Below are 15,180 nucleotides of genomic sequence, written 5' to 3'. Positions count from 1 at the left end.
TAAGTCTTTATTTACTCACACCAATAGACAGACTCTTGCCAGAATTAACCCTTATTACTCTCACCCCAACAGAGATACCCTGAGAGATTCTAGGGAGTGGCTGTCTTAAATCTCTTCCCCTAATCCAGTGCTTCTCAATTATTTTCTGTCATGCCCCCCCTAGGAAGAAGAAAACATTTCGCGCCCCCCGCGTGACTGTAAATAGTATCATTTGTCTATAAAATTGTTATAAGTACACCTCTGCATAACACTGTATCCTTATTAACGTATAAGAGAATAAAAAAAGAAAAATGTGGATCAATTTACAACAAAGAATAGCTTTATTAACTGTAGCAGAAAAGATTTAAAGGAGCACAGCTAGAACATATATATACATATATTTATATATAGAGTATCACAGAAGTGAGTACACCCCTTAACATTTTGTAAATATTTAAGTATACTTAAATATTTACAAAATGTTAAGGGGTGTACTCACTTCTGTGATAACACTGAAGAAATGACACTTGTATGTGCATGTATACATGTTACGGTGAAAGTCCGAAATCTGGTGAATGTCGACACTCACCAATCTCGCTTGGTGAATGTCCGAAATATTTGCTAAATGCCCTTATTTCTGACTTACACCGGTGAATGTCGACATTCACCAAGTACGTTTTCCCCTCTCTTTGGGGAGGAGGAGAGCCAGAGGATCGCCTCTCTTTGGGGAGGAAAGTACGTTTTCCCCTCTCTTTGGGGAGGAGGAGAGCCAGAGGATCGCCTCTCTTTGGGGAGGAAAGTACGTTTCCCCCTCTCTTTGGGGAGGAGGAGAGCCAGAGGATCGCCTCTCTTTGGGGAGGAAAGTACGTTTCCCCCTCTCTTTGGGGAGGAGGAGAGCCAGAGGATCGCCTCTCTTTGGGGAGGAAAGTACGTTCCCCCTCTCTTTGGGGAGGAGGAGAGCCAGAGGATCGCCTCTCTTTGGGGAGGAAAGTACGTTTCCCCCTCTCTTTGGGGAGGAGGAGAGCCAGAGGATCGCCTCTCTTTGGGGAGGAGGAGAGCCAGAGGATCGCCTCTCTTTGGGGAGGAAAGTACGTTTTGCCTCTCTTTGTGGCATCCTTTGAGGCGATCCTCTGGCTCTCCTCCTCCCCAAAGAGAGGGGGAAACGTACTTTCCTCCCCAAAGAGAGGCGATCCTCTGGCTTTCCTCCTCCCCAAAGAGAGGGGGAAACGTACTTTCCTCCCCAAAGAGAGGCGATCCTCTGGCTCTCCTCCTCCCCAAAGAGAGGCGATCCTCTGGCTCTCCTCCTCCCCAAAGAGAGGGGGAAACGTACTTTCCTCCCCAAAGAGAGGCGATCCTCCGGCTCTCCTCCTCCCCAAAGAGAGGTGATCCTCTGGCTCTCCTCCTCCCCAAAGAGAGGGGGAAACGTACTTTCCTCCCCAAAGAGAGGCGACCCTCTGGCTCTCCTCCTCCCCAAAGAGAGGGGGAAACGTACTTGGTGAATGTCGACATTCACCGGTGTAAGTCAGAAATAAGGGCATTTAGCAAATATTTCGGACATTCACCAAGCGAGATTGGTGAATGTCGACATTCACCGGTGAATGTCGACATTCACCAATTTCGGTCTTTCACCGTAACATACACACACAAACACACACATATATTTCCTGCATGCAGTGATTTCTAGAAACAACACCTGCTCGTCTCAATGGGAAAGACCCATGCATCCCAGATGCGAAGACAGTCCAAGTGGTCTCTCCCTCTGTCTCTCTCTCTCCCTCGTCTCTCTCCCTCTCTCTCTCTCTCTGCCTTTCTCTTTCTGTCTCTCCTTCTATTTCTGTCTGTCTTTCTGTCTCCCTCTCTCTTTCTCTCTCTCTGTCTTTCTCTGTCTCTCTCTCACTCTCTCTGTCTCTTTCTGTCTCTCTCTCTTTGTCTCCTCTCTCTCTGTCTCTTTCTGTCTCTCTGTGTCTCACTCTCTCTTTCTGTCTCTCTCTTCTCTCTCTCTGTCTTTCTCTGTCTCTCTCTGTCTTTCTCGGTCTCTCTCTCCTCTCTCTCTCTTTCTGTCCCTCTTTCTCCTTCTGTCTCTCTCTGTCTCTCTCTCTGTGTGTGTCTCTCTCTCTCTGTCTATCTCTTTCTGTCTCACTTCTCCCTCCCTCCCTCTCACTAGCTCTCTCTTTCTCTATCATCTTCTGAAGGTGGGGGGGGGGTTGAAAAGGGGCCCATTTTTTGTGCCTCCTGGGGCATCTGTGCACCCCATTTTTCACCTCCTCCACCCCCAGAAGCATTCTACTGGCAACAAATGGGCAAAAATGGCCCGTTTTTTGGCCAAAACCTTCCCCTCACGGCCAGTTGCAGGGCGTGTGGATCCCGCTCGGAGAAGGCGGAGCGGCAGCTCCTCCCTCAGCCAGGAGCCAGCGGGGGCTGGTCGGACAGGCAACCTTGGCGGGAAACTCCAGTCCGCCGCCGCCGCTGCACTGTTGCCGCCGCCGTTGCACCCAGATGGAAAGGGAGCCTTCGCGCCCCCCTTTACGGAGCCTCGCGCCCCCCCTGGGGGGCGCGCCCCACTATTTGAGAACCACTGCCCTAATCACAGCCCCAGCTGCCTCTTGTCTTGTCCCCCGCCCCTCCTTGGAATGTGCTCCCTCCTTCCTGGGCATCTGCCACTTTATTCTAGTAGTAGTCCATCACAGGAGTATATAAAATGAATGAATGAATGAATGAATGAATGAATGAATGAATGAATGAATGAATGAATCGTTCTGCCCCATTGCCACTGGAATGGGGAAATACGTCTGGAAACTAACTATTCAGGTCTCCCAGGCCTTAAATGTTCTTGCCATCAGAACACTGATGATGTTGCCTAGTTTGGCCAATGAAACACCTGCAAGAATGCAATGGAGCTCAGCCCCAGGGACCTCTCATTCTTGTACTTCTCTCTCACCACTAAAACCACCGACCCTGTTAGCTTTTCTGGGCATTATGGTCCCCTTAGCTTTATATGGACTACATGCACTTTTGTGGTGTTGATCTATGCCAGCGGTTCTCAAATAGTGGGGACCGCCCCCCTGGGGGGGCGCGAGGCTCCGTAAAGGGGGGCGCGAAGGCTCCCTTTCCATCTGGGTGCAACGGCGGCGAAGGCGTGGGCGAGGCATAATATATGCCGCCTGGAAGTGGCAGCACTTCGGACTGTGGATTTTCATTGGAGCCGCGGGCTGGAGCTGTGCAAGAAGCCTGCTCGGGCGGGGGTGGGAGGGAGGGAAGCATGGGACCGCCCGTCTTCGCCACCGCGTAGCTCGCCTCCCCGCTAGCAGCTCCACCGCCAGCATTCCGTCTGGAAGCTCCACCGCAACAGCCGCTGTTGGGGAAGGGACAAAGGGGCGGCGGTCGCCCGATCTTGCCACCGCCACCCCTTCGCCCCTAGTAACGGCGACTGTTGTGCTGCTGCTTCCAGCTGGGATGCTGGAGGAGCTGCTGGCAGGGAGGGAGGGAAGAAGGGCAGAAGGGAGGTGGAAGGAAGGAAAGAAAAGCAGACACGCCGGAGGGAAAGAGGAAAGAAGGGAAGCAGGCAGGAAGGAGGCAGAAGGAAGGAGGGAAGAATGGAACTGGAAGGGAGGCAGGGAAGGAGGGAGGGAGAAAGGAAGGATAGGAGGATAGGGAAAGAGGAAAGAAGGCAGGCAGGCAGAAGGGAGGGAGGTGCAAGGAAGGAAGAAAGCATAGATAAGCAGGAGGGAAAGAAGGCAGGCAGGCAGGAGGAAAGAGGAAGGAGGGAACTGGAAGGGAGGCAGGGAAGGAGGGAGGGAGAAAGGAAGGATAGGAGGATAGGGAAAGAGGAAAGAAGGCAGGCAGGCAGAAGGGAGGGAGGTGCAAGGAAGGAAGGAAGCATAGATAAGCAGGAGGGAAAGAAGGCAGGCAGGCAGGAGGAAAGAGGAAGGAGGGAACTGGAAGGGAGGCAGGGAAGGAGGGAGGGAGAAAGGAAGGATAGGAGGATAGGGAAAGAGGAAAGAAGGCAGGCAGGCAGAAGGGAGGGAGGTGCAAGGAAGGAAGGAAGCATAGATAAGCAGGAGGGAAAGAAGGCAGGCAGGCAGGGGGAAAGAGGAAGGAGGGAACTGGAAGGGAGGCAGGAAGGAAGGGAAGGAGGAAGGGAGGGTGGAAGGAAGGATAGACAAGTAAGAAGGAAAGTGGAAAGAAAGCATGTGACTACGGTGGGAGACGAGGAAAGACCGGTGTGCTATGTTATGCAGAGGTGTACTTATAACAATTTTATAGACAAATGATACTATTTACAGTCGTGCGGGGGGGGGGCGCGAAATGTTTTCTTCTTCCTAGGGGGGGCATGACAGAAAATAATTGAGAAGCACTGATCTATGCCTTCATCAATGTTATCATTTGTTTCCTAAACAAGATTGACTGTAGATAAGCAACACGCCTAGAAGGCCACTGGTGGGTTCATGGTGGACATTTGGGATTTCAGTGGCGCCCTCGACACAGAGCCCATCAGATTGACAAGCCAGCAAACTCTGGCCTAGACCACTCGGCAATTACATGGATATAGAGTTATTTGAAACCTGCGCTCAAGTAGAGCCGTTCAATGGCTTGGAAGGAGGGACAAGTGGAAGACATGATACAAGAGAACAAATTTTTCTACTCTCCACTTGGGTGAAGACAAGGAGAGCCGATTCACTGAATTTGCAGGCAACACTGGATGGGACAGCTAATATTCTAGAAGACAGAAAATCAATTGAAGTCTCTCTTGATACACTAGAGAAAATGGGACTAAAAGATAAGACAGAACAATGCAAACTCCTTCGCTTACGGTCCCAAAAATTAAATGGAGAGGTACAGAAGGGGGATACATGGCTTAACAGTTTAGAAACTGAGGATGGGTCAACGGGGTATTGTGACTGCAAAAAAAAAGCAAAATATGCAATTTTAGCTTGCATCAACAGAAAAGGGTTTTCCAAATTGTATGCAGTAAAAGTTCCATCTTATGCAGCAACGGGTGTGATTCCATCAATGGTAACATCTCCAATTCTGGATGCATTTTTAAAAACAGGATTCAGGTAAACTAGAATGAGTTCAGAGGAAGGCAACAAGGATGATCAGGGAACAGAAATTAAGTCGCAGGAAAAGACTGTGATGGAACTGGATATTGGCAGGTCAGCAATGATAGTTTCCATCCCGTCTCCCCTCGGTAGCCTTTTTCCTGGCTCTCTGAAACCGGCCCGGCTGGTCTGCAGCAGGCCTGGCAGAAGATCAAGGTGTTGTGGTCCGCTGGCAGCCTGCGGAGCTGGCAGCAGAGTCAAACAGTGAAGAGGTTGGGGAGGAACATGGGCCATGGAGTCTGGGGAAGGCTCGGACGAGGGCTCTGTGTCGGAGGCAGAGAGGGGGCCAGGGCCACCTGGGAGTTATGTGCTGCCTCCAGAGCCTCCAGAGTCAGACATGAGTGAGGCAGAGGAAAAGGCTCCCCCTGTTCCCAGTGCGCGCATGCGCAGAGCTGCCAGAAGGCAAAACAGTTAAGACAGAAGGGACGACTCAGGAGTAAGGCTTGGAGGTGATTGGCCTCTCCAATAGGACATAAAGGAGGAGCAAAGGCACATGAGGCTTTGCAGGAAGCAACTTGGTTCATGCTGGTCAGTTTACCTTCTGAATCTCCGTTTGGACTCTTTGCTCTGTGTAGCCTTGCAAGCTAATTGCCAATTAAGTCTTTGGCAGCGTTTTCAAAGAAGATAAAAGTGGGTGCTTATCAGCCTTATCCCAAAGAACTTTGGCAGCCGGCTCTAGAACTCTTTACTACTATTTGGAACTCATTATGGGCTGTGAATGAACATAATTCACGGACTTTGAAATAAAAAGAGGGTTTTGGGACTTACTCGTGTGCTTTTTGCTGTATAAGGAAGTCTAAGTCAGAACACAAGGAAAGGAAAGCGGCTCACCTCCATGGTGTATGTCTTGCCAGCCCCAGTTTGTCCATAGGCAAAAATACAAACGTTGTAACCGTCAATGCACGATGTGATCAGCGCCTGAACGTCTCGGAAGACCTTTGGGGAACAAGACAGAAAGGCTCAGAAATGCCCCACGGCTGAAAAGAGTCCCCGGAGGTCCATTCGCATGAACTGTCCTTTTAACTCAGAGCTTCTCGGTTCAGAAAGAAGAGATATTACAGCAGCGTTTCTCAACCTTGGTCACCTGAAGATGCGTGGACTTCAACTCCCAGAATCCCCCAGCCAGCAGAGCTGACTGGGGAATTCTGGGATTTGAAGTCCACGCATCTTCAGGTGGGCGAAGGTTGAGAAGCACTGTATTGCAGGAATGGTCTGTTAGAAAACAGGAGCACAGAAACCCCCAGTTATTTATATTTATTACATTTCTATCCCACCTTTATTTCTTTTATAAATGACTCAAGGTGGCAAAGATACCTAATACTCCTTCCTTCTCCCATTTCCCCCTCAACAAGAACCCCGTCAGCTGGGTTGAGCTGAAGGAGAATAACTGGCCCAAAATCACTGACCTGGCTTTTCCGCCCGAGGCTAGAATTGACCATCTCCTCATTTCTAGCCTTAGTGCTTTGACCACTAGACCAACTGGCTCTTACAGTTGAGGAACCCTGCAAATGGGAGTTTCCTTCCAGCCCCCCCCCCCCCCCCCGATTCTCTAAGACAGAAGATCCTCACTTACGTCTTCTTGTGTTGCTTCTGGACGGAAAACTTTGTCCAGTTCAAAAGATACCAGCTTCCCTTTGTGCATCAGATGTAGGATGGCATCATCTTCAGGGTCAAAGGTCACTGCACCCACAGCTTCTGGCCCTTCACCATCCTCTGCTTGTATTGGCCTAACACGGCCAAACACTCGGATATTGCCTTTAACAGGAAATGAGACTCTTTAACGGTAAGAGAGACAATCCAACACCGTCCCCAAATTATGCTGCTGCAGTGAACAAAACCAAAAGTTCATAGAACTACCGTGTTTCCCCGAAAATAAGACATGCCCCGCTAATCAGCCCAATCGGGCTTTTCAGACCATGCGCCATAATAAGCCCTTCCCCGAAAATAAGCCCGCCCCAACTATTTAAGCGCATGCGCAACCGGTCCCCGCCATTACCACTGTACCACCTACTGGTACAGCTTGTGGGGCAAAAAGAGGGACCATCGCAGAAACAGCGGCAGGCGAAGCAAAGTGCTTCCGCCCCCCCGCCCTTCCCACCTGTGCAAAAAGAGCCCGCTGCAAAAAGAGCGGCAGGCCAGCAATGCAATCACCCCCTCCCGCCTGTTTCTTCTTGCGCATGAGTTCAACTTGCGAGGTTGTTTTTACAAGGGGATTCACTGGACAAAAGGGTGAGGAACACAACGGCCCTGGAAAGGTAAGAGGTGCGCCTCGCTTCTCTCCCCCTCCCCCCCCCCACACCTGCCACCCCTCTCTAAAGGGCCAGCAGGGAAGGGAACCAGGCAGGCTGCCTTTACCATTGGGGCGAGGTGGGCAGTGTTGGGCCGTGAGGTGCGCCTCTTACCTTTCCAGGTCTGTCGCGTTCCTCGCCATTGTGTCCAGGGAAGCCCCTGGTAAAAAAAAACCCTTCTCGCGACTTCAAGAAGTTTGATTGAATTCGCAAGAAGGGTTTTTTTTTTTTAATCAGCGGCTTTCCTGAGCACAATGGCGAGGAATGCGACGGAGCTGGAAAGGTAAGAGGCGCGCCTCGCTTCTCATCTGCCCCAGAAAATAATAAGCCCTCCCCCTATAATAAGCCCAAGGCCATATTTCGTGGGGCAAAAGAAAATAAGACCCTGCCTTATTTTCGGGGAAACAGGGTATAAAGTTGGAAGAGGCCTTGGAGATGTTCTAGTCCAACCCTCTTGCCCATGGCAGGATATCTTATACCATTCTGGACAAATGACTGTCCAGCCAATTTTTGAAAACCTCCAGTGAATGGAGCACCCAGAAACTTCTAAGGCAAGTCATTCCACTGATTAACTGTTCTCATTGTCAGGAATTTTCTCCCTATTTCTAGGCTGGATCTCTCTTTAACAATCTTTGGCCCATTCGTTCTAGTTCTGCCCTGAGGAGCTTTGGAGAATAAGTTGACTCCCTCTTCTTTGTGAGAGCCTCTCAGACATTGGAAGGCTGCTGTCATGTCACCCCTCCTCCTAAACTTCATAAACTAGCCATACCGAGAGCCCTCAGTTGTCCATCCTATGCTTTAGCCCCCTCATCTTTGTGGTTCCTCTTTTGGACTCTTTCTAGTTTCTCAACATATTTTTGTTGGTGGTGGTGACCAGAACTGGATGCCGTATTCAAAGTATGGTCTCATCAGGGCTGTATAAAGTGGTACCATCACTTCATACGATCTTGAAATTAGCCCTTTGTTGATGTAACCTAGGACTGCATTAGAGTTTTGGACAGTATTAGCACAAGGCTCATACTTAACTGGTTGTCTACTAGGATGCCAAGATCTCTCTCATAATAGCTACTGTTGATGCAGGTGCCACCTTTTCTACTGTATACCTGTGCATTTGCCTTTTCTTGCCTCTGAAGGATGTTACTTTTCTTGTCACTGAACTGCATTTTGTTGGGATAGGGCCCAATGCGCAAATCTACCAAGGTTCTCCTGAATCCTGAGTCTATCATCTAAAGCAGGGGTGTCAAACTTGCAGCCTACAGGCCGGATGCATCATGCGCTGACCACGCCCACACCCGGTTTAGCGAAGGGGGAAAGTTCATGATACGTCATGTGATAACATGAGTTTGACACCCCTGCTTCTAAAGTGTTAGCTCTTCGTCCCCAACTTGATGTTGTATACAAATCTGATGAATTCCCCTTCCGTCCCGTCATCTAGATTATTTATGAAGATGTTGAAGAATACTGGCCTAAGACAGAGCCTTGAGGTACCCTACTGAATACTTTCCTCCATGGTCCATTGAGGACTACATGTTGAGTATAGTTGGTCAGCCAGCTATGAATCCATTTGGTAGTGATGGAATCTATCCCACACTTTTCTCTTACTAAAAAGTAGGTTTTGTCAAATGCCTTACTGAAGTCTAGGTAAACTATGTCAGAGCATTTTTCTTATCCACTAATTTAGTTTATCAAACATAAGTTTCCCCTGGCCTGATCTGTTTTTGATAAACCCATGTTGGCTTTTATGTCTTTTTCATTTGGTGAAGAGACACAAATGTGATCTTTGATTATTTTTCCCCAGATCTTCCTAATGTTGATGTCAAGCTGTCTCTAGTTTCCTCTGTCCACTTCCCCCCCCCCTTTTTTTTATACATTGGAACACCTCAGCCCTTTTCCCATCCTCTGTTAGGTCCCCAATGCTCTAGAATCTTTGAAAAATTATGGTTCCGAGATCATGTCTGCCAGTTTCTTCAAAACCCCTGGGGTGTCATGCATCAAGTCCTGGTGATCTGAACTCATCTAGGGTGGACAATTCCAAAGAACCTTTTCTAAGCATATTCCTTGGTTTTTCTTTGAAAACGTTTCGCTTCACATCCAAGCAGATTCTGCAGTTCTAACCCAGATGTTCTCTCCTTGGATGAGAAGCAAAACATTTTGAAGGGGAAAAAAAGAAAGTGGAAGAGAGGTTTCCTGGCTCCCATCCTCAACCCAAGAGATCTGCCTGAGGAACTCCTAGGAGTATCTTTCTTAATGGCTGCTTCCCCTCAGTCAAGAGGCTTCTCAACTCTGGAAATCCCTCGGGCAGCCCCTTCACCTGGTGCAATCAAGTCCTTAGGTCCCAAAATGTGCCTGCACTATGTCAGTCAAGCCCCCCACCCCACTTCAGCAACTTTGGCCAACAACTCAAGATCCATCACCAACACCCCTATTGGGCCCCCTTCGCACCCAACGCATGCAAGGGGGGAGGAGGAGGAGCAAACCTTTCAATCGCACCAGCTCATTGTGACATTTCTTCCGGAGTTGCAGCTCCTTTCGGTATTTTCTCAGCAGCTCCAGGTTGGTGCTGCTCACTTCTTCAATGGCTTGCCCAATCTTGGGAGAAAGAGAAGCTGCATCAGGGGCTTCTGTGTGCCCCAGACTTTCCCAGGCCCCTTCGGCTTCCTAGGAAGATGAGCTGCTCTCCCCGGGGTGTGAAAGAGGAGGAGGAGGGAGGGCAAGCTCACCTCAGCCCTGGCGCTCTGCATAGCCTCTTGCAGCAGGACAGGGAACTCTTTGACCTGGCGCTTCAAGCTGTTGTAGTCACTAGTGAGAGTACGAAGCGCCGGCTGGAGCGTGAGCAGATTGGCCCGCACACCTGCAAAAGGAAGCACTTCAAAGCTGGCCTGGAAAACGCTCACTTTCACTGGCCGTCTCCCTTCTTCATTGACACCCCAGTCAGGCAACTCGGGAGGCACTGGAGGAGCATCTCAGCCGCCGCTTGGGAAGCCCATCAGAGCCGGCAAAGGACGGGCCTCCAGGTCCAAGCTACGCACCTGCCAGATTTTCATGAACTGCTTTCATTTCTAGTTGTGCTTGAGCAAAAGCTTCCTCAATGGCTCGGTTCTTGTCCTCCTCCATGTTCTGCATCTCCTCCAGCATCTGCTCCCGGGACTGCTCCAGCTCGGATTCGTACATCGTCACCTGGAGGAAGACGGGCACCTGAAGTTCTCTCCTTGAGCAGGACTTGGGGAGCTCCTTCTGCCACTTAGGGGAAGGGAGGAGGGGCATCTCCAGGCAGGGCTTTTATTGGGCTATTGGCCTGCCTCACCAGGCTGTAGGGAGGGAGGGCAGAGGAGGCAATCCCCTCCTGGGTTCTCTCTCCACTTTCTTCTCCTCTTTGCCAATGGAGATCGCCTGATCATCTCTATGGAGGAGGAGGAACGCAATGAGCTAAGCAGTGCTATTTCATCGGCTGCTGCCCAGGGATAAAATGGTCCCTGCAGGAAGTCCTCAACTTACGATGGAAATTGGCACTAATGCTCTTCAGTAAGTGTGGTACCACATGACTTAACATCATGCAGTCGCAGTCGATTTTTCCTGGGGAAGCTGGGAAGAAGTTACAAGTCACAGACCAGCAGACGGATAAGTGGCTGCAGCCATGTTGGGGAGGGAGCGAGGGGGTTTGCAGTGAGGGTCCTGGAGGATGTGCAAGAGTATGGTGAAAGTCAAGGGGTGAGCGTAGAAGTGTGCAAATGGTTGGTGTGGCACAAGTGCGGTGCAAATGCAGAGGAGTGGAAAGGATGCGCAGGTGGGGAGTGACTTGTGACTGTTGCTTCCCCACTAACATTTTGGGGAGACCAGTAGGGAAGATTGCAAATGGTGATCACGTGATCTCAGAGCGCTGCAAACAGTTATAATTTTGAGCTGGTTGCCAAGTGCCCAACTCACGATGTGACAGCCAGGGGTGCTGGGATGGTGGGAACTCTGAGGACTGGTCATAGCCACCATTCGTTCAGCACAGCTTTGAACAGATGCTGAAGGAGTATTTGTAGGTCAAGGACCCTCTGCACTTTGGGGCACACCAGATTTAGGCTTGAGAATGGAAGGAACCACAGGGAGTGGGGGCTGCTGATTCCAGTTGCAGCAACAAAGGGGAAGTGGACCCCAGACTCGGGGCCTTCCCTGAGGCCAAAGAGGAAGAAGCACCCAGGTGACCTCAGTCCTCCGAGCAAGGGTCCCCCTGGAAGTCCTCGCCTCCTTCTTCCCCTCTGCCTCCAACCTTCTTTCTGCTCCTGGTGTTCCGGAGGGCTTACCTGGGCCTTGAGCTGAGCCGCCGCCTTCTGGGAGCTCTGTAGCTGCTGCTCCATCTCCTTCAGCACCTGCCTCTGCATCCCAACCTGGTCCTGTAGGTACTGGTTCCGCGACTGGGCTTCGCTGAGGGCCTGCTTGGTCTTGGAGGATTCAACTTCCATCGTTTTGATGACATACTAAAGGAAGCGGAAGAGCCCAGACTGAGCCCTCCCCAGAGCTGGGAAGAGGGGCAGAACTGGCCACGGACCATGCAGCCTGCCAGTCCCCTGGGCGCTGCACAAGGCCATCCTCACCTTGACCTGATGAGGCTGGGCCTTGAGGCCTGCTATCACTTCCTGGCTGTCCCGCAGTCTCCGGCTCAGCCGCTCCTCCTCCTCGGCCCTCTCTGCCAAGGAGTCCTTCAGCCGCAGCTCTACCTCCGCCAGGCGGTTGGTCTTCTGCTCCACCTCCAGGTCCAACTCCGAAAGCCGTCCCTTCACGTCTTCTGCTTCCTGCTTCACTTGGGCCAGCTTCTCCTGCAACTTTACGTTCTCCTGTGGGAGGAAGGTGGAAGGTCCCTAAGGAACAGGCCCACTCACAGGGGGCCCAACGGGAGGAGCGGTGCCTCACCTGGCTGTGTGCACAGTTGGTGCACCTGGCCGAATGCTTCCTCAGCTCCTGCAGCTGGGCCTCACACAGCTTTAACTCCTGCTTTAAGTGCATGTTTTCTGCAAGCAAGAGGTCTCTGTGCTTCTCCAGGTCCGTCCCACCCTGTGAAGAGGCAGGAAAAGGACAGAGGTCAGGTTTTCTCTTTCAATGCTTTCAATAAAAGCGAATATTTGTAGCTCAGGGTTGACATGAGGGATCCTTGGTGCTCTTGCAGACGTTTCATTACCCAAACCAGGTAACCTCATCAGCGCTAGTGATGACATCTTAGAGAACACCAAGGAGCCCTCACTCTTTCGATGGCCAGACTACCTCCCGGAGAAAAGGCCAGACAGTAAGGGAAGAGGTCCTTTACAAAAATATTGGAAAAAAGGGGGAGGAGCCGACATCGCAATGAAACGGTCGGGCGATCCTGGGGCTCCAAGATCGCTGCCAATTTCCAGATCGCTGGATGGTCCTAAACCGTCCTGTAGAGACGGTGACAGGAAAGGGCTCATCCTGTTGTTCCCAGAGACATCGCAAAGTCTCTGGTGATCCGGGGAAAGCCTCTTTTACCGGTGACTGCGAGACAGCCATTAATGGCTGGTGAAACTGTTGACAGCTCCGGAAGGCAAGGGCTGGAGAGAAGTGTGTCAGTGTGAGAATTTTTTTTATTTTTTTTATTTGAGAGAACACCCTAAAGGAGGAAAATTATAATTAAAAATGAAGACTGAAGAGAATAATCAGTGAATTCATGCTAATGTCAAACTGAGAGGGGTTTTTTCCTTTTTATTATTGGAATTTAACTGGACCTTTATAAATGCAGTTGACTTTTTAAAACCGGACTTTCTTTTTTCTTTTTCTTTTTGGATATATTGACTAATTTTGTTTTATGGACTAAGGGTTCTTTTCTTCTGTTCCTCTTTAATGTTTTATTGTATCTTTTCTCTGTTGATTTTTTTTTCTTAAAGAAAAATATTGGAAATAGGAAGAGCATATTTAATCTCATTAGGGGTTCCAAGTCCAAGACATAGTACCATCCCTTATCTAACTGAATTTAATTATAAATACTGGGCATGGATGAAGATTTAGGCATAATTCAGTCCAGAGTCCTTCTGCTTATTTGAATGCAACATTCATTTCTAATGCATTTACTGGGGGCAAAACATTTCAATCTGAAACTATGGAAAGCTACAATAAATGATTCCTATCATTCCTATCGCATGGCTTCTCTTTGTGTGCACGCAGATAGCACAAATCATGGCAGGGGGAGGCCAGCACAGCCTGTGCCCTGCTAAACAGAGAGGAGGGCCAGGGGACAAGGGAGCCGTTCTGAGACAATCTTTGGAAGACATCAGGAGACTCAGCAAAGGCCTGCGGAGGGAGGAGGAAAGGCTCCGATGAGTCACAGTCAAACCGAAGATGGACTCGCTATAAACAAGCCCAGCAAATTAGGTGGAGCGCTGTATCATCAGACTGCGCAACACAACACCTATTGGTGTCATCCTTTGGGCAGAGAGCCTACCCAAATGAAGGCAGCAATGTAAACAAACCCCAATTGATCTAGCAATGAGAAGTATGTGTGGGGGGGGGGGAAGGTTTAATTATTGTTTTTCCTTCAGACCAACACCCTCGTAATTTGTACAAATGAACTGTTGCATTGTATACCACATTGCCTTTATTATCAGGTATTAACATGCACGCGGCAGGGAGAGACTTTGGTTTCCTGTACTTATTTTCTCAGGCTCAGAGAAGGCAGACCAGCGTCCTCCAGGCGGGGGACTTGCCCACAGGAGGCTCAAAGCAAAGCTGGCACCAACTTCTCCCCTCCTGGCAACTCCTCCGCTCCAGCCGTGCCCTTCTTTTTAAAATAACAATAAAACCCTGACAAAAAATGTTTTCTCTGACCAGCTCCAGTTTGTAGCTTCCTCCAACTGGCCCACAATTCCCATCCCTCCCAGCCAACAAAGTCCTGTCAGGTGTAGATGATAGAATTTGTAGTCTGAAGGCTCAAGAAGGGAAATCCCCTGTCAGAGGAGGGCTTGTGAAGGATCTGGGGGCCAGTGAGGCACGGGGGGAAGAGGGCTTGGCTGCCATGGAGCAATGCCAGTACGGCAGGCCTGAGCAGAGTTCTCCCTCGAAAGACCAGCGCGGGAACAGAAAGCTGGCACTGATGCAGAACGTCTGCCTAAATCTGAGTAGGATGTGGCTGTTTCAAACCAGGTTTTGTGAGTTTCAGAAATAACGCAAGGTTAGCAATTCAGTGTGCTGCACTTCCCATAAGACACATCGCTCTTTGGAAGCTTTGGCACACAAATGCAATGGTCAGTTGGCTAACGACAACTGTTGGGGTTGTCAAACTATTACCAAAGTCCAACCCTGCAGTGAGTTTCAGAAAACTACTGGACACTTGACCACCTGGGACTCCTTCCCTAATTGAAGGCTGCATCGTGCCCCATAAGTGGGATTTAAGTGATGCTTCAAGACCTTGGCAGTCCTGACTGGAACCAAGAAAGAGGCTCCCCAACTCACCAGCGTAGAATGAAGCCTGTTCATCTCCTGAGCCGGCTTTGGGAGTCTGTCCTTCAGGCTTTCTGTCTGCCAAAATAAAAGAGGGACTGAAATACAACATTCTTTTATTACACAAGGAGCATGGAAGTGGTAAGTTAAATTCCACCCGTCAACTTCTGCTTTACAAGTTGTTCAGTTGTTTGAAGTTTGGCTCTGGTCTCTACTTGTTCTCTACTTCTGCACTTCATAGTCAACACAGCTCAGTTTTTAGCTTCTAAATTTTTTAATTCCAACTGGCGTATCCCAAACATCAGACTCATGAACTGAATTCTGTCAGCCAGCCTCTTGGAAAAGTCATCTTAAGCTTCAGCTGCCAGTTCCTTGATGAGCCA

At 49.9% G+C, this 15,180-nt stretch overlaps 1 protein-coding gene across 10 annotated transcripts in view; it reads right to left on the bottom strand.

Annotated features, from left to right (window-relative positions):
* KIFC3 (kinesin family member C3) overlaps window positions 1-15,180 on the bottom strand; it is a 46,716-nt gene that overhangs the window by 12,623 nt on the left and 18,913 nt on the right. For 9 of the 10 annotated variants that reach the window (XM_081963290.1, XM_081963294.1, XM_081963293.1 and 6 more), the window contains 9 exons: window positions 14,810-14,875; window positions 12,263-12,403; window positions 11,947-12,186; window positions 11,656-11,829; window positions 10,396-10,543; window positions 10,087-10,217; window positions 9,844-9,955; window positions 6,652-6,833; window positions 5,910-6,014 (listed from right to left, as the gene is read on the bottom strand). In XM_081963290.1, the coding sequence (XP_081819416.1) occupies window positions 5,910-6,014; window positions 6,652-6,833; window positions 9,844-9,955; window positions 10,087-10,217; window positions 10,396-10,543; window positions 11,656-11,829; window positions 11,947-12,186; window positions 12,263-12,403; window positions 14,810-14,875 (1,299 nt within the window). The remainder of the gene's footprint in view (window positions 1-5,909; window positions 6,015-6,651; window positions 6,834-9,843; window positions 9,956-10,086; window positions 10,218-10,395; window positions 10,544-11,655; window positions 11,830-11,946; window positions 12,187-12,262; window positions 12,404-14,809; window positions 14,876-15,180) is intronic. The other variant, XM_081963287.1, reaches the window with a different exon arrangement.

The sequence above is a fragment of the Natrix helvetica genome (genome assembly GCF_964273705.1).
Source record: "Natrix helvetica genome assembly, chromosome: 10".
NCBI classification, from domain to species: Eukaryota; Metazoa; Chordata; class Lepidosauria; order Squamata; family Natricidae; genus Natrix; species Natrix helvetica.
Note: the sequence above shows the minus strand (reverse complement) of the source record. Positions and strands in the feature narration are given on the sequence as shown.